Genomic DNA, 19,112 nt, shown 5'->3' with positions numbered 1-19,112 from the left:
CTCAGAATCTGAATCTGTATTTTCAGAAGATCCCCAAACGTTTTGTATGCACATTATTATTGGAAAAGCACTGTGCTAGTCCATCCTCTGGTTTTATTTAATAGGCAGGGAAACTGGTCAGCCATATATATTCAAGTATTTTAATCCCTCCTGTGTTCAGAAGACTCAGAATTCAGACAAAAACCTGTGTTTGGGACATGTTTAAAAATTAGGGGAGCAACGATTTGTCAGAATGAATTCTCCAGTGAAGATAGGCACATGATGCTTTGGGGTATAAGGGATTAGGCTAAGGGGGACTTCCCAGAGGAGTTGACTCTTGAGGTTTGTCAAGTTGTCAAAAAGGAATAAATAGCGTAAGGGGAGACAGCGTGAAGATGGCATATTTGGGATTTCCAAGTATGTATCTGAGCGTGACATTTTAATGAGGGAAAGGAGATGAGGCTGGATTGTGAATTTTGCTTTTGTCCCAAAGGCAATGATAATGATAGTCTGTATTTACTGAATGCATTATGCTAGACATGGTTCTGAACATTTTGCTCAGATTAGTCTCCACAACAACCTGGTGTGGGCAGGTTCCGATTTATTTAATCACCTTTATAGACGATAAATCACAGCAGATGCGGAGAGTGGTCAAATCCTGATAGTCCTGGGAGGAGAGGGATTCAAGAATGAGGTAGTGGAGTAATCAATACAGCAATGGCAAGTGGAGGTCAAGTTTGATAGTTGAAAAATCCCCCATTGGATTTGGTAATTGGATCACTGGCTAGTTCAGCAAATCCAGTTTTAATAGATGTGTACACGTGTCAGATTAAGATGGTTTTAGGAAAGTATGGGAGGTGAAAGCCTACTCTTGAAATCTGTGAAAGTTAAGGAGAAACTTTCTGGTACAGTGGTCAGTGGGGTGCTGGAGCAAGACCCGGATATGAACTCTGCCGCTGCCACTTGTATGCGATGCCCAGTCAACTATATATGCTAACCTGCCCAAGGAAGCCTCGGTTTCCTCACCCATAAAATGGAGTTAGTATTTGTTAAACAGGGTTGTTATGAAGATTGAATTAGAGTAATGTGTGAAGTACTTAGAACACCAGAGGTTCTCTATAAAATGAAATTATTAAGGTTGAGGGGAGAGTTTGTAAAGATGAGGATGTTTATAGGTTGAGAAGCTACAGGTAGAGGTTGAAAGCGAAAAGAATCTGTCAGAAGAAAGGGTGGTTCTTGGTGTCACAGCTAGGGAAGTCCACTGTCTCTAGTGCTCGCTCCTCAAATCAAGAGGCAGGAGAGACACCCCCAGAATTTCAATCCGGAGGAGTTTAGAAACAACCTTAAAAAGTGGGTGCTAAGGCTGATTTTCGCTCTAAAACTGAGTATGCCTACCAAGCATACCGTCTCCCTGCCTGGGGGTGTGGGGTGGGGGTAATCTGGGAAAAGGCCGGTGGGGATTAAGGTATGCTCAAACTCCCACAAACAGTCTTTTGTAAGCCTTTCTTGGCGCAGCTACCCATCCCAGGGCTCTGTGGCGCCTTCAGAGCCCTGTAGACTTTCTTGCTGCACACGTGCGTGACAGCCTCGAACGGATTTCCTGTGCGCGAGGCTTGGGGCGGGGCCTCGGTGTGTCCGCCTCTCGTCTCACCACGCGACGCGAAGCTGGCGGTTTGCTGGTGGGTCCCCTGCGCAGGCTCAGGAGCTCGCGGACCCCAGGCGCCTCCGGGCAACCGGACGCCAACCACGGCGGAGGGAGCAAGGAGGTTGCCGTGCACCAGCCAGTTATGGCCTTCACCTCCAATACCCTAAGGGAAGGCCTGGGACCTGGCAGTTCGGTGGTCACCTCGGTACAGAAATCCTCCCCCAGGCCCCCCAGTACCCACTAGTATCTCCTGCTGAAGTCCTCTGCACCGACTCCCATGTCTCTCTAATGCTGGGCCCTTGCACCCCTCTGTTCTTCCTATCTTTCCCTTCGCTCATACCTACCCGTAGTCCTGTCTTCCTGATCTTTATCTGAGGTCTACTTCGCTCTATTTCCTCTTCCTTTGCTCTCTCTCATCCTTCCATTCGCCCTTTGTTTTCTGTATTTTCTTTCCTTCCCTACTACTAACTGCGCTGGACAGCCGCTTTAATTTTCTTAATTTCCCCCTCTGCCTAGAGAGGATTGGTTTTTCCTTACTTAGTCTGATGCACACGTTTTTGCCTCTGCCTCCTATTTTAGTATTTATAAAATACTTGAAACTACCTGCGTTTAGTGTCTGGGGGAGGGATGGTTAGCCTATGTTTTGTAAAAGTGATTCACCCCTAAATGAATTTGAAGTGATAGTTGGGTGGAGTTTAGATCACGCCTGGGGCAAAACAAAGCAGTGTCTGCTGAGTACCTTCCTTAAGAAGTACCATGTTTACTTCTCCCTTCTTCCTGCTTATTTTCCTGGTTCTAGGTAGAGGTGGGAGACCTGTCTTGACCTGCCTGAGAAAGTTAGATTTCTGTGACTTTAAATGTGCAACAGAGAAGATTCAACAGAAATCGTATAAAGGGAACATATAGGAAGAAATTCAGACAGCAGTGTATGTTGAAACTAGCTCAGGGGTACTCATAAGTAGAGTGAATATAAGTTGCTAAACAGAAAGAATGAATTATATTTATATCAGTTTACTGATTAGATTGTTTATTATTTCTAATGCATCGTTGCTTGAAATAACTTACATTTTGTCGTTATAACAAAAGCATTATAAATGAAAGTACAATTCAGTATTTTAATGACTATACCTTGTGGAAATAGCACAAAAGGAAAAAAATAAACAACTGTGTTCTGTTGATGGTGAGGCAGAAACGAATGTGGAATAATAATAAATGGGTATAGAATACTTACTATGGAAGACAAGAACGTCCTTGGAAACTAAGGAATATCAAAAATAATTTGTTTTTTAACTTGGCAGGTGAGATGTTAAAAATAAAAGCTACTATTTTTGAGTACTGCGTGTGGGTACAGGTCTTTAAATGTATAATGCCTTATTCTCGTGCCAACCTTGGTATGCCTTATTTATATACTCCTAAGAGGGAGTTAAGGCTAAGGGTTAAGTAACGTGCCTAGTCCTCCTAGCTAGTAAGTGGCAGAGTTGGAGTTCAAGCCCAAGTCTGTCTGGCTTCTCTATCATTCTGCCTCTTTAAGTGTCACAGGTAGCTGGACAAGCTGAGAGAACTGGCTGTATCATATTTATATGATACATGTTTGGTAGTCTTTGTAAATCCAGGAAACGGCAGTTTTCAACATTTGCCACATAGCCAGGAATTTGTATCCCAATATCAGATTAATTTGGTGACTATACCCTTCTACCTTGAACTCCCAGCACCATCACCTGAACCATAAGCATATTATAATAATACAGTTTTAGATCTACATAACTCTTTCCTTCCTAAGAACACCACATTTTGTAACATCTGATTTGCCTTATGACATCTCTGGAAGATGAGATTATTTATTACTCTCATTTTTCCCAAGGGAATTTAGATGATTAAAACCACTTCAAATCATAAAATAGCAATTTGAGGAAATGTTATAGGCAAAATTTATCATTATGTAGCTTTCATTTTAATTCAGGCTGACCAATTTGGTACAGGTGTTGATTTTTTCAAGCAAATGTTTTATAAAATATATTTAACTTCCAGGGATCACCTCTCAAATGATTAAGCACATTTTATGTTTGTTAATAGAAACGAACCCGGAAGACATCATCTTTTCAAAGAGAAGGATGGTGGAGAATAGCATTACGAGTATGTATGTATATTTTCATTCTTTCTATTCAAGTGATTCTTATTCCTATTGATATTTTAACCAGTCCTTACCCTTTAGGTCGCTAACAATTGTTAGAAAACAGTGGACCTCATCTCATATTTATAATTTTAGTATCAGCATATGACTGACAAACCAAATTTAATTAAATTTAATTTAAATTTTGGATGCAGTAAAAAGTAAACTGGGAATCTAGGTGCTTTACAGGATATCTAGATGAGGTCAATGTAGTTTATGATGGTGGTGAGATTACACAAGAAAAAGCCTCCATTCTAAAAAGGGGTGTGGGTTTCAGTTTGTTGTTGTTGTTGTTTTTTGGTTTCAGTTTTTATCTTAGCTAGATGGCAAAGAGCCTATGAGAACTTAACATGGTCAATGTAGGAAAGCAAGGTGATAATATATCAAAGAAAAATAACCAGGAAATTCCCCCTTTCAAGAGACATCATTTCTGTATTGTAGAAATATTTTCTATCCATACCCTTCAATAACAGAGGGACCCATAGGTCAAAGCCTTCTTGAAATTGATTTTAAGGGTGGAACCAAGTGCAAAGTCGATTACAAAACAAAAGTGACTAAACTTTCAGGTCTGGCCATTCAGCCACACTGTGGTTGGGATTTGAAAGTACCAAACCTCTTATGGGACCCATCAGATCACATGATCTTCCCATTCATCCTCAGCCTCATGTTCTTATTTTTTAGCTTCTCACTTGAGAGCTAGAAAGAAACCTGTCGTTATCTATCAAACAGAAATAGGCTAACTTTTTTTTTTGTCAAGAAACTGTCCTGAATGGTTTCACGAGAGATCTGACACTTCTAGTCCAACTGCATCTCAAGTGTTAGTATCTCTGAGGTTACTTTTTAAAAAGTTAAAACTTTGACTATGGCCATGACCCATTTGCTATATAATTCAGCAATTGTCTCACCAAGGAAACAATCATGATTCTCTGGAAATATTGTTCTGTTGAGGGTGTCTACTGTATTTGATAAAATTTTATTAAACTTTAAAACAGAGAAATGCTCCTTAAGAGTGACCCTTCTGGGGTGCCTGGTGGCTCAGTTGGTTAAGCGTCTGATTTTGGCTCAGGTCATGATCTCATGGTTCGTGAGTTCAAGCCCTGTGTTGGGCTCTGTGCTGACAGATCAGAGCCTGGAGCCTGCTCTGGATTCTTTGTCTCCCTCTCTTTCTGCCCCTCCCCTGCACATGCTCTCTCTCTCTCTCAAAAATAAATAAATGTTAACAAAAAAAAATTTTTTTTAAATACTAAGAGTGACCCTTCTAAGAATGATGCTTTAGGGGATGTTACCCATTCACATACTGATCTGAAAAAATGATGTCAATTTTCCACAGAATACACCTATCCCTGGCACTTACCACTTGAAAACTTTTATTGAAGAATCCCTATTAAATCCAGTGATAGCAACCTACAATTTTAAAAACGAAGGAAGAAAAAAACCATCTCTTGTGCAAAGAAATGATCCAGTACTAAATGACCTTCCCCTGTATGTACCTCCTGACTTCTTGGACTTGTTAAAGAAGCAAGGAGCCACTTACTCATTTAAAGACAAACCACGGCCAAGCCCCAGCATGCTGGTTTACAAAGATCAGGTAAAGTGATACTTTTTTGTGGGAAAGCTACTCAGAACCCCTGAGGAAAATATTCTATGTACTTAGAGCGCATCTTCCCCAGGAGAAATTGCAAACCTTTATGATGCTTTATTTTCTACAGAAATCAAATGAGGGCTGCCTAATATGCAAGTATGTCCAGCAAGATTTTTCCCTGTGATGTCTCCTTCACCCAAGGAGAATACATGGGGACAAGTTATTCCCTCTCTGGGTATTGTTGGCAGGATTCCCCCGACTTGGGGGACTTGGGGGGTTCTGAGATCTTATCTGTGATTGGGCCATACTTCTGTTCTCTCAAGCAGTTGATGCCAGGTACCCTCTTCTTTTAACGAGAAAAGTTTTCCAGTGAGTAGTACCCTTTAATTAGAGTGTGAATAGACCTGAATCCCATAGCGAACGTTTTTCAAAACTTTCTTGTAGAAATGAGCACTGTGGTACCAAGAAGGTCAGAGTCTACTCTCTGCCCCGCCAGTTCATTCATAACATTGGTAGTAGACAGAGTACTCCTATGCTTACAGCCCTGTTCTAGGTTCTGTGCAGGGGAGATGTTCCTGACTGGGGAGTATTTGAGTAACAATACAAGAGCAAATATATCAAGTGCTAAGATAAATAGCATGGCAAGAAATGCCAGGGGGAGTTCAGTGTAGGCTGGGTTCAAAAGCTGCAAGGCTCCCTGGATTAAGTAGGACCCAGGCTGGACCTTGAATAATACATGACATTTATGTGGCTCTTTATAGCTTATTGTGAGTTTCCACATGTAATCTCTCAGTTGTTCTTCCCCAACATTCTGAAATAGGTGGAACAGATGTTATCCCCATTTTATATGTGAAAACCGAGGTGAATAGAGACTAAGTCATTTGTTCAGAGGCATGTAGCTGATAAGTAGATGACGCATTAATTTTAACTGAGGGTTTCTGAGCCCAAATTTGGTGCTTTTTCCAGTGTGTCTCCAGCCATGAATGAGGGGCAGGGTTTGGATGGGTGGATCCAGAGTAGGTGTTTCAAGGGAGGGGCATAGCATTCTTTTTTTTTTTTTTTTAATTTTTTTTTTCAACGTTTATTTATTTTTGGGACAGAGAGAGACAGAGCATGAACGGGGGAGGGGCAGAGAGAGGGAGACACAGAATCAGAAACAGGCTCCAGGCTCTGAGCTATCAGCCCAGAGCCTGACGCGGGGCTCGAACTCACGGACCGTGAGAACGTGACCTGGCTGAAGTCGGACGCTTAACCGACTGCGCCACCCAGGCGCCCCGCATTCTTGAAATCCTGTTCCAGACTGGCAAATGCAGAGTTGTGACTCGGCCTTTGGGACTTGGGACTTTGGGCCTCCCATTTATAAAGAGGCCACCTGGGGCTTCTGGGAGGGGCACCTGGATGCCTCGGGTGGTTAAGTGTCCGACTCTTGATTTGGGCTCAGGTCATGATCCCACGGTTCGTGAGATGGAGCCCTGCGTCGGCCTCTGTGCTGAGAATCCGGAGCCTGCTTGGGATTCTCTCTCTCCCTCTCTCTCTGCCCCTCCCCACTCTCTCTCTCTCAAAATAAATAAATAACATTTTTAAAAAATTAAAAAAGAAGCCAGTAATAGTATCAGTCTCTACAACTTTTTTGGAATATTATTGCGATAACCTGAGAAGGAATGCATTGTAACTGGAGGTTGAATTAAATACAAGGGCTGTGGTTATGAAGATGGACAAGAAATTTTCAGCAGGATGAGCACATATCATAGCCAATATGTAAACCCTTCTTGTTGCTTTGCAAATTATAGCTTTGAACCAGGATAGAATGGTAAGTGTTCATTGGGTAAATCTTATCCTGTTTGCTTCAGTGGATGAATACAAACACTAAAGTATGCTTAGACTTTTATGGCATGGTATCAGTAACTGTGCTACATATGAAACCATTCTGGCCACCTCCACTAGAAAACCATTCTTCCTCATTCTCCACCACCATTCACTTCCCTTCTACTTCCTCTCTTCTTGCTTTTAGGAGTTTTTGAGGGTAGATCAAGACCCACTACTGAAAGGAGAAAACATAGAAGGTTGATATTAGGCAACATTTAAACCTTTAAAAGACCAAAAGAATTTGGCTTACCCAGAGGGAGGGATAAAACCTGAAAACACACTCTTCCTGTTTCTTTTTCCTCTGTCTCTCTCTCCACCTCCCCCAAAGGATTGTACTATAGAAACTGGAAGAATTCAATGTTTTCCTAATTTTCTGTTTGAAAGGTATACGATAATGTTCTGAGGGGGAGAGCTGTTGAGATGTGACATTGTTTACTCACCAATAAAATTCATAATTTTATGAACCAGAACTCTGGCTTTTAAAAAACCAGAACTAAGTATAATAATAATTTGAATTTGAGGTAAATAGAATATACATTGTTGTTATTTATTAAGACAGAACAACATTCTCCAGCTTCACAATTTTTAATAGTATATTCACTTTATACCCATTAGTGCTGCTTTTTATTTGTAAGAACGTTTTTACAGTTTTCAACACCTTTATTCTGAAGCATGTAATTCACTGGAGAGTCTATATCAAAGACGCTTGTCATATATATGTGTGCGTGGGTGTGTGTGTGTACATGTGCATGCATATGTGTGTGTATACTCATCTATGTCTGGCTCTTTCCAAAGAGTATTTGAGATGGCCCTTCAATTTTTACAATAATTCTTTTTGTGTTTATTTTTGAGAAATAATAGATTATTATTGTAGGACATGTACAGAAGTGGGGCCATGTGTCTCCCCATCTGTAGTGTGATGACCTACCCTTTGCCTGGTCACTGCTCATCCTCTGCTAGCCCCTGGGTTCCTTTCCCTCATTTCTGGATGATTTTAGCTCCTTCACACCACCACTGTCTCCTGTCATGATCTCAGGACACCCGTACATGATCTTCCAACAATCTGGCTTCTCGGTTTCTTGAATTCTCCTCTGCCTCAGCTCCTGACTCCTTAGAGTTTTTCAAGATCCATCATTTCAACTCTCCCCAAGCTCAACTGTGTGCAACCCACTTTTATCACCCTCTCCTAATCTTCTGTCTCGCTCACCCTAGCACCCCAACCCCAACAGTTTTTCCATCCTTCCGATCTGTAATCCGTGGATCCTCCTTTTCACTGCCTCTGACTTTCTGATGTTTTCTGTCTTTGCAAAGCTGCAGTTCCAAGTTAATCATTAGAGTTTCTCCCTGTGTACACCCTCAGTTCCCTTGCCATGGTGGCTCATCTTATTTGTCTGGCAAGGCCAGGGATTTAACACTGGTTAAATCCACGTCTCTGGGAACTTTGTACTTGTATCCGTGTAGCCGAATGACTCATCTCATTTTAAATTCTTCACCTCACCTGGCACTGAATGGACTTCCCTAAGTGTGTGTTCTCTGCCACTCTTGTGGGTGGCTTTATCTCACATCTCCCCTCTTTCCATGCCCCAACTCCTCTTCCTCAACCCTTGTTCTCTCTTCTCACCTCTTCAGCCCCTCTTCCCTCACCTCTTCATGTTGGAGTGTCTCTGGCACTCACACATCTTCCCTATCTACACTCACTCCCTTGGTGATCTCATTCAGTCCCGGGGCTTTGGACACCATCTATTGCTTTGAGATTTCCGAATTTATATCTTCTTCCCAGACTTCTCTCTTAAACTCCAGATTCATATATTGAACTGCCTTTTTGATTTCTGCACTTGTGTGTCTAATTCAGGGTTTCTTTGGACAGGATAATTCCTTGTTGTGGGGGCTCTTCTGAGCTTTGTAGGATGTTGAGCAACATTCCTGGATAATTAGTTTCCATTAGCTAGTTAGATGCCATCATCGATCTCCCCCTCCCAGTTGCAACAACCAAAACTGTCTCTACACATTTCCAAGTGTTCCCTGGGGGTGAGGGGGAAGTAATAAAACCAGCCAACCAACCAGCAAACTAATCCACCTCCTTCCTGATTGAGAACCTTTGTGATAGTGGGCGTGATCTCTGAGTGGTTGTCCTCAGGGTCAACAGGTTTATTGTGAAGTGGCTTCATCTTACTATATTCTCTCTCACTCTCTTCCTGCCCCACTGGCCTCCTGGCTGCTTCTTGAGCTGGGCCCTCTACCCCAGTATCTTTGCACTGGATCTTCCTTCTTCTGGAATGCTCTTATTCTAGGTTATCTGCATGGCTCACTTCATCTCCTTCTTCAGGTCTTTCCTCAAGTGTCACTTTCTCAATGAGCCCCATTTAAATTGGCCACCTGATGGGGTGCCTGGGTGGCTCAGTCAGTTGAGCGTCCAACTTTGGCTCAGGTCATGATCTCGCGGTCTGTGAGTTCAAGCCCCACATCAGGCTCTGTGCTGACAGCTCAGAGCCTGGAGCCTGCTTCGGATTCTGTGTCTCCCTCTCTCTCTGCCCCTCCCCGACTCATGCTCTGTCTCTGTCTCTGTCTCTCTCTCTCTCTCTCTGTCAAAAATAAATAAACTTAAAAAAATTTTTTTAATTGGCCACCTGACACTCCTGACCTTCTCTACCCTGGCCTTATTATTTTTTCTTTAGCACCTATAGCAATCAATATACTATATAATTTACTTGCACTTTGTATTTATTATTATTTTATTATTTATTATATTTATTATTTTTTTATTGTCTGTTTTTTCCCATGAGAGTGAAGCTTCATGAGGACATGAATATTTATCTGTTTTGTTCACTGTTACATCTTTGCCTCTAGAACAGTGTCTGATGGTTAATATTTGTTGAATGTGGAATGAATGAATGATTACCCAAATATCTGAACTCTGACTGGGACTTACTCTATTTGTTTCCTTTGATGTGCAATTTTCTTTGACTATGTGTATTTGCTCATTGCTCCTCAAAACTTGTTTTCATGGATCCTAAGATCCAAGATGGAAGTGTTTTCCTTCAGCTTTTGGTTCTGCTGATATTTTGGGGAGCTACCAGTATGGTGCCACTTGAAATGCACTGCTTATATGTTCTTGGATAGTTCCAATGATGGGAATTTGGACTGGAATCTGTGAAAGGGACCACCCCAGGGTTACACTTTCTCAACGATGGATTTTTTTCCCCTCTTCCAATTCTGCTTAGCACCATGGCAACTCTTTCTACAGACCCTTAACATTGGGTGATGTGGGAGAGTTTACTTTCATGAGGTGCTCTTTTAGGGCCTCCAAGTCCTGTGGGTAGGACTCCCATTAGATCACCATCATTGATGGGCCCAGGATTTGACCTCTGGATCCTTGTAGAACTCTGAAGTTCCCTCAGTCCCTCAGACACAGCTCGGTTCTTCTGCTGAGTTTGGTCTGGACCAGTAAACTTTCTCTGGGCAAAACTAGGCCACAGTGCCTCTCTGGCTTTTTGCTATGTCTTGGCTTGTGGTTCTTATGATTCCTTATTGTATTGTTAGCAGTTGCATATTGTTTTAAAAACTCTATTTGCTTTTAATATTTTATTCCTCATTTCCATAGTCGTCTGCAATGGAAAGTTTATTATCCAAATAACCTAGCTTGCTATAAATAGAAACCAGATCTGTTTTTTCCGCTTAGAAATAGACTGAATCTTTTCCACACCATTATATATTCTCTACATCATTTTATTTTATTTTTTAAATGTTTATTTATTTATTTTGAGAGAGAGAGACAGAGAGAACGAGTGCACATGCGAGCATGCACAAGTGGGGGGAGGGGCAGAGAGAGAGGGGAGAGAATCCCAAGCAGGCTCCATCTCACAAACTGAGAGGTCATGACCTGAGGCAATATCAAGAGTCGGATGTTTAACCAACTGAGCCACCCAGGTGCCCCTCTCTACAACATTTTAAATAGCTGCATAGTAGTCTACTATATGGCATATCCTAATATATTCAACCATTTTCTGCTGTTAGTCATAGAGTGGAATTGTTGGGGAAAGGGTGTATATGTATCTAAGTCTTTGGAGATGCATTGCCAAAATTCTCTTACAGAAAAATTGTGCTAGGGGCACCTGGGTGGCTCATCTGGTGGAGCATCTGACTCTTGATTTCGGCTCAGGTCATGATCTCAGGGTCATGAGATTGAGCCCTGCATTGGCTTGGAGTTGGATGTGGAGCCTGCTTAAGAGTCTCTCTCTTTCTCTCTCTCTCTCTCTCTCTCCTCCTTTGCCCCTCCCCTGCTCATGTTCTCTCTCTCAAAAAAATGAAAAGAAAAATTGTGCTATTCTGCAGCTCCATCTTACAGGATATTGTAAGTCCAGTGCCATTTTACATCTGCTGTTTATGTTTTCAACTAGAAACATGAATTAAATGACTCGAATGAGAAAAATTTTAAGTATAAGGTTGAAATCAATATGCTATGGGAACTTCCAAATAACCTGAAGTCAGCAAAGTCTGTTCCCAAGTTTCCCTACAATGCACAGGACAGGGAGAAGATGGTGACTCTGACCCAGTGTGTAGCCAATGAGTCAGTAATTGTGTGGCTTCAACACTCTTGCATCAAAGGGTAAAAATGAGTCATATTCTCTTATAATCCAATTGAAATAGTCTGTTTTAAAAATGAACAAAGGATGTGAACTAGCAATTCACAGGCATACCAGTTACTAAACACACACACACACACACACACACACACACACACACACAAAACCATAAAGTGATGCTTGGCTTCAACTAATAATGAAATAATTACAAAGGAACAAAAGCAGCTAGACACAATTCTTTGCCTGTCAGATGACCAACAATTTAAGTTTGATGATACCCATTATTGGCAAAGAGGGTACAGAAGCATATTCTCATACACTGTATAATACAAATTATTGCAAGTATTTTGGAGGGTAATTTGTCAGTTTCTAGCAGTGTTTTAAATGCACATAGTAAGGGATTCCACTCTCAGGAATTTACAAATGGTCTTACAAAAGTACAATGAGATGTTATATACAGTACTGTAGCATTGTTTATAATTTTATTTAATCAGAGGACTAATTATATAATGGTACATCCATACAGTGGTATATTGTGCAACCATTAAAGATAATGATGTAAATCTATATGTGTTGATATGGAAGTATCTCCAAGGTATATATTATTAAATGAAAACACACAAGGAACAGACAAATATTATAGTATAATCCCATTTGTATGAATAAAATCAAATATACATATATATATATATATAATGTTAAATGCATCCTTCCTTTTCTTGAGAGGTACTTAAGCAATCATTAACTGGTTTCCTCTTGAGAAGTGAGGGTTACATTACATTTTCCATTTTAAATCTTCTCTTATTTACTTCCTCTAGGTTGGGAACGTTTCAGTGAAAATCACAAACAAGATTTAAAATTGCTTGAAACTTCTGTCTAGGTTAGCTTTAGCCTTAGAAGATGACGCTCATGTAAAAGGAAACAAACTTGGTGATTTGACCTTTCCCCACCCCCATATCGTAAGGAGGGGGCCAGGCTGGAAAGGCACCCCTGTTAACTTAGAAAATTAGCCAAAGGATCCATTCTAATGTGTTCAAAAGACATCCTTGAACAGCTGATTGGGAGACTGAGGTTGAGAAAAATCTGGTTGATACATTGATAGTTCTTAGCTGTGTTTATAGCTTTGATGCTATCTCTGAAAACATGTTAATATGAAAAGCGTACCATGGTAAAAGAAATGTCTGATGGAAATTTCAATAGGATGGTTTTGCATTGAGCAAAATATCAACGGAGAGAAACGTTGCGCCCAAAGAGGGGCTGGCAAGTAATACTGTAGGGAACTCAAGAGGTAAATGTTGGGATAATGAAGAGCAAAATGTAGATGAGACAGTTCGTTGTTCATTTAAATTTAAAAAGTGGCCCTCAGAGTTGGCTCATTTAGCAAATATTTTTTGAGGTTAAGTTCTCAGAGAGTATCTGCAAGGGAAGGCAGTAATTGCCAAATATGCAAATATGTCAAGAAAACAGCTAATGAAAATGATTTTTGAAAAATGGATATGGAGAACCCCTCTCAGGGACTGGGACGCATTTGTAGTTCTTAGGGTTCTTTTGGAGCTGATGAAAACTACAAGATACTGGCATAATTAAGAACAATATCATTGCTATCATGAGGCAGACTTCTTTTTGAGAAAGTCCTATGTTGTCTATTTCTCAGACCCAAGTCTGAGCAGTGAATCAGTGATACTTTCATAGGACATAAGAGACTTGACTTCTCAGAGATACATTTGGTGAAATTTCCACCAATAGTGCTTAAAAATATTGCACCTGCTAGCCCATTCACTTCATTCACCTTATGATTATTCTGGTAGGGATTCTAAAGGAGTGAAAAATCTGTTTCTTTCTGTCCCACCTATTTATAGATCTGGGTTTTCAAAATATTGTCACACCAAGGACCTAATAAGTAGAGTTGGATTTTTTTTTCACTTATTCCAGGTTTCTGACATTGATGGTGCTGGTACCACCCAACTGAATTAAGTATCCACACTGAGATCCTGCCCTATTTTATGATCCCAAGATTGTAAGATTTCTGAGTGCCTAATCAATGTGAATTGAAACAATTAGCTAGAATCAGGTCTTTTTATGGGCACATAGTCTATATTCTCTGAGCCGTATCTTACAAATGAAGAATTCAGAAGCATATGTTGGAATTAGGAAAGTGTGTGTGTGTGTGTGTCTGTGTGTGTGCGTGTGTGCGTGCACATATGCATACACATACATACATACACACATATCCATTCTTTTTGAGTTATTAGACCCAAAGATAATGGAACAACACAGATAGTTTGCAACAAGTTCAGCAATACACAGAGAAACAGTCTCTTATGTAAGGCAGCTATTTAAGATTTTATGGAAAAAAATCAGCCCTCTCTCAGCTATATCAAATAGCAAAGGATGGCCAATGCCAAATAAAATAGGATAAATATAGAAGCTATGGGTAACCAATATTCCTTTCTAGATTAATGCTAAGAGTTTTTCCATGAGTACTTTATTATGTAAATCTTTTGTGATTGCTGAATATAGAAGAATAAACAGCTGCTTAAGATTTTTTTCTTAACTTTTCAGTTCTCTTTCTCATTTCTCTTCCTCTGTATGTGTGTATATGTGCATGAAGGAGAGAGAGCACAAGAACAATGAGCATAAACCATATATGCACAATTTAAAGTAAATAGAAAGCAAATATACATGCAACCATCATCAAAATCAAGAAATAAAATGCTGTGGCCCCCAAGAAAGTTGCCTGCTTAAAATACATTCCTGTGCTTCCATGGTGTCATAAACAAACAAACACGTGTTTCCTTGGTGTTTATTATGTCGAGTGAGCAATGAAGAAGGCACAGGTGCATCAGGACAATGTATATATTTCATCATAAAATCTGTATTTACGGTTATTATCACTATATCCACAAAAAGCTGCCTCTGCAATCAAAATTGTATTAGGATGTGAAAGACAGCTGTGGGGTGAGATAGAATGGCTGAACTTCCATGTGGCAGGTGATGCCAGGATATGGATGCCTCATTTTCAACAAAGGCAGTATTATACTTTTAAATCTGATTTTAAAATAATAGGGGGTGGAAGAGATTGTTCATTTCAAGGAATGATTCTTCCCAGGATTTCTTAATACAACTCCTCCCTGCCAACTCCTTCAACATAGGCAGTTCTGGAGGTCTGGTCAGTCTTCCCCTGGCTTCTCCTTATCTATTCCACTCTGTGTGTGCACCAGCTCCTGACACTCCCTTATGTCACACACTTCCGGGCTATTATCTGAAGATCCAGGGACAATGGAGTCACCCAGGTAGTTTGCAGTAAGTTTGGCAGTAGGTAGAGAGACAATCTCTTCTGCAACATTCCTCCTTAAAATGCCCTTCCTTGGCCCCCTCGAGGAAGTCCTGCCTTCCCTAAAACCACACTCAAGTCTCACTGTCTTCTCCATCTTTAGATCACCCAGATGGATTTATTTATTTATTTTCCCCTGGCTTTACTGAGGTATAACTGACAAATAAAATTGCATATATTTGCATGCCTCGTGAAATGATTACCACATCAAGTTCATTAACATATCCATCACTTCACATAGTATTTTGTGTGTGTGTGTGTGTGTGTGTGGTGAGAACCCATAAGATCTAGTCTCTTAGCAGTTGTCAAGGATACAATACAGTATTAACTGTAGTCACTGTGCTGTACATTATATCCCCAGAACTTATTCATCCAGTAACTGAAAGTTTGTACCCTTTGACATTCGTCTCCCCATTTCCCCACCCCCAGACCCTCTCAACCACCATTCTACTCTATGTTTCTATGAGTACCCTTTTCTTTCTTTTTTTTTTTTTAAAGATTTTATTTTTAAAGCAATCTTTACACCTAATGTGTGGCTCAAACTCAAAACCCAGGGATCAAGAGTCACACACTCCAACAACTGAGTGCACCAGGTGCCCCTATATGAGTACCCTTTTATATCCCACATATAAGTGATATGAAACAGTATTTGTCTTTCTCTGGCTTACTTCACTTAGCATAATGAGCTCCAGTTTCATCCATGTTGTTGCAAATGGCAGGATTTCCTTTTTTATTGTTGAATAATATTCCTGTGGTAGGTAGGTAAATAGGCAGATAGATAAATAGACAGATATTATGCTCATTTATACACACACACACACACACACACACACACACATAATTTACATCACATATGTATTCATTATCCATTCATCCATCAGTGGATATTTGGGTTGTTTCCCTGGCTTGGCTATTTGTGAATAATGCTGCAGTGAACATGGGAGTCAGATATCTCTTCTAGATCTTGATTTTGTTTCCTTTGGATATATACCCAGAAATGGGATTACTAGATCATATGGTAGTTCTATTTTTTAATTTTTGAGGAACCTCCATACTGTTTCCTATAATGGCTGTATAATTTTACATTCTTACCAATAGTGCACAAGGGTTTCCTTTTCTCCACATTCTGACCAACACTTGTTATCTCTTATCTTTTTGATAATAGCCTTCCTAACAGGTGTGAGGTGATAGCTCATTTTAGTTTGATTTGCATTTCCCTGACAATTAATGACATTGAACACCATTTCATGTACATGTTAGCCACTTGTATGTCTTCTTTAGGAAAATTTAGGTCTTTTGCTAATTTTTAATCAGATTATTTGTTTTTGTTTTGCTACAAAAACTCATGAGTTGTATGAGTTCCTTATGTATTTTGGATATTAACAATTTATAAAAAAAAAATCCAAAACAATCATTGCTAAAACCAATGTCAAAGAGGTTTTCCCTGTATTTTCATCTAGAAGTCTGTGGTTTCAGGTTTACATTTAAGTATTCAGTCCATTTTGAATTAATTTTTGTGAGCAGTGTAAGATAGGGGTCTAGTTTCATTCTTTGCATGTGGATATCCAGTTTCCCCATTACCATTTATTGAAGAGACTATCCTCTACCCACTGTGTATTCTTGGTGCTCTTGTTCAATATTAGTGGGTTTATTTCTGGACTCTCCACTCTGTTCTATTGGTCTATATGTCTGTTTTTATTCTAGTACAACACTATTTTGATTACTATAGCTATGGTTTAAAATCAGGAGGTGTGATGCTTCCAGCTTTGTTATTTATCAAGATTGCTTTGACTGTTGGCAGTCTTAGATGATTCCATATCAATATTAGGATTGTTTTTTCTATATGTATGAAATATGCAGTTGGAATTTTGATAGGGATTGCATTGGATCTGTAGATTGCTTCGGGTAGTATAACAATATTAATTCTTCCAGTCCATGAACACAGGATATCTTTGCATTTATTTGTGCCTTCTTTAATTTCTTTTATCAGTGTCTTACAGTTTTCGGTTTATAGATCATTCACCTCCCTAGCTAAATTAATTCCTAAGTGTTTACTGTTTCTGATGCTATTGTAAATAAGATTATTTTCTTAATTTCTTTTTCAGATAGTTCATTGTTAGGGGTGCCTGGGTGGCTCAATCATTTAAGCATCCAACTTTTGGTTTTGGCTGGGGTCATGATCTCACAGTTGGTGAATTTGAGCCCTGCATCGGGGGCTCTGTGCTGACAGCATGGAGCCTGCTTGGGATATCTCTCTCTCTCCCTCTCTCTCTCTCTCTCTTTCTGCCTGTCCCCGGCTTGCTCTCCGTCTCTCTCTCTCTCTCTGTCTCTCTCAAAAAATAAATAAACATTAAAAAATTTTAAAAAAAATGGTAGTTCATTGTTAGTACATGGAAACTCAACTGATTTTTGTAAGTTGTTCTGGTATCCTGTAAATTTACTGATTTTATTTATTCTAACAGTTTTTTGGTGGAGTCTTTAGGATTTTTTATGTATAAGATCATGTCATCTGTGAACGGGAACAGTTTTGCTTCTTTCTTTCCAATTTGGATGCTTTTTATTTTTTTTCTTGCTTAATTACTCTGGCTGGCACTTCCAATGCTATGTTGAATAGGAATGGAGAGAGTGGGCAGCCTTCTCCTATCCTGATCTTAGAGGAAAGCTTTTGGCTTTTCACCATTGAGTATGTGATATTAACTGTGGGTCACTCAGTTGGGTTTAATCTCTTCCTACCCTCAGTCTATCTTTTATAATTTTATTTATAGTATTTTATATTAGAATTGTTTATGTGTGTGCCTTCTCACTCCTGCTGGTCAGGGACTATTGTATTCCCCATTACACCCAGCACAGTTCTTTACCTACAGAGCAGGCTCACTAAATGGTAATTGAAATGGATTCGTTGAATCTAGTACATTTAAAATATGATCAATTTTACAGCATTTTTCTATGCATCATCTCAGGCATACTGTCATATAAATTTATGAAGAAGGGGCCCTGGGTGGTTCAGTTGGTTGAACATCTGACTTCAGCTCAGGTCATGATCTCATGGTTCATGAGTTAGAGTCCTGCACTGGGCTCTCTGCTGTCATTGTGGAGCCTGCTTTGAATCCTCTGTCTCCCTCTCTCTTTGCCCCTCCCCTGTTCTGCTCACTCACTCTCTCTCTCTCTCTCTCTCCCAAAAACAAACATTAAAAAAAAATTTACCATGAAAAGTGAGCATTGGTTGAATGTTTTGAAGCTCCATCTTTGAAAATGTATTTTTTCCATTATTAAGATAGAGAATAAATTATATAATGCTGTATGGTCATAAAATAAAGGATTATGAATGACAGGTAATAAAATAAAGTGAGCTTGAGACCTGTATTAATCTATTTTTGGTGTCCTTGTCCATTCTGTGTAGTCAGTTAAGCTTTCACCAGGGCAATACGATCTACTTCCTGCACCAGTTCCCAAGCACGCTTCCAGGTAATTATATACTTATTAAGTTGCTTTTAATAATTTCACTCATGCCTTTTTATTTACATACTTAACCAATACTAATGGCTTTTAAACCTCATTTATGCCCATCATATCCTGATTAGCATTTTTAAATATTTAGTGAGAGATAGGGAATAAGTTAATAAAGTTCTCACATTAAAAAACAGATTTAGAATATCATCTTTTCTTTTTTTAATATAGGAGCTTCGTATTTCGTTCTGCAGTTCAAAGATTTCCAACAAGCTGCTTCACTCCTGTAAGTATATTGTAGACACATAACTCCTGATGAATTTGATGTTTAAAACATGCAATGGTTCATGTTGAGATATCAAGATTAACCTTCTGTTCACTGTAGTAGATAAGCAATGAATGATTAATGTAATTGATTTAATATGTACTTAAAGTATATCTGAAGATATACTAGGGATTTCAGTGTAAGTAGTCCATTTGTGTCAAGTTATAGAATAAAAGTAAAG

General features: G+C 39.6%; 1 protein-coding gene across 1 annotated transcript; it reads left to right on the top strand.

Moving 5' to 3' along the window:
* Positions 1–1,766: 1,766 nt before the first annotated feature.
* On the top strand, positions 1,767–18,907 carry STPG4 (sperm-tail PG-rich repeat containing 4). The gene is made up of 5 exons (XM_032592773.1): positions 1,767–1,829; positions 3,698–3,757; positions 5,125–5,382; positions 18,560–18,624; positions 18,838–18,907. Exons 1-5 carry the CDS (start codon positions 1,767–1,769, stop codon positions 18,905–18,907), a joined length of 516 nt encoding a protein of 171 aa, XP_032448664.1.
* Positions 18,908–19,112: the final 205 nt, after the last annotated feature.

Source organism: Lynx canadensis, chromosome A3 (assembly GCF_007474595.2).
Source record: "Lynx canadensis isolate LIC74 chromosome A3, mLynCan4.pri.v2, whole genome shotgun sequence".
Taxonomy (NCBI): domain Eukaryota; kingdom Metazoa; phylum Chordata; class Mammalia; order Carnivora; family Felidae; genus Lynx; species Lynx canadensis.
Note: the sequence above shows the minus strand (reverse complement) of the source record. Positions and strands in the feature narration are given on the sequence as shown.

Bases quoted from the DNA above. Each gene is read 5' to 3' on its own strand.
- STPG4 (XM_032592773.1), top strand. From the start codon at position 1,767: ATGGCCTTCACCTCCAATACCCTAAGGGAAGGCCTGGGACCTGGCAGT. The intron at 1,830-3,697 runs GTACAGAAATCC...GTTTGTTAATAG, and splicing joins GCAGTTCGGTGGTCACCTCG to AAACGAACCCGGAAGACATC. The intron at 3,758-5,124 runs GTATGTATGTAT...AATTTTCCACAG, and splicing joins GGTGGAGAATAGCATTACGA to AATACACCTATCCCTGGCAC.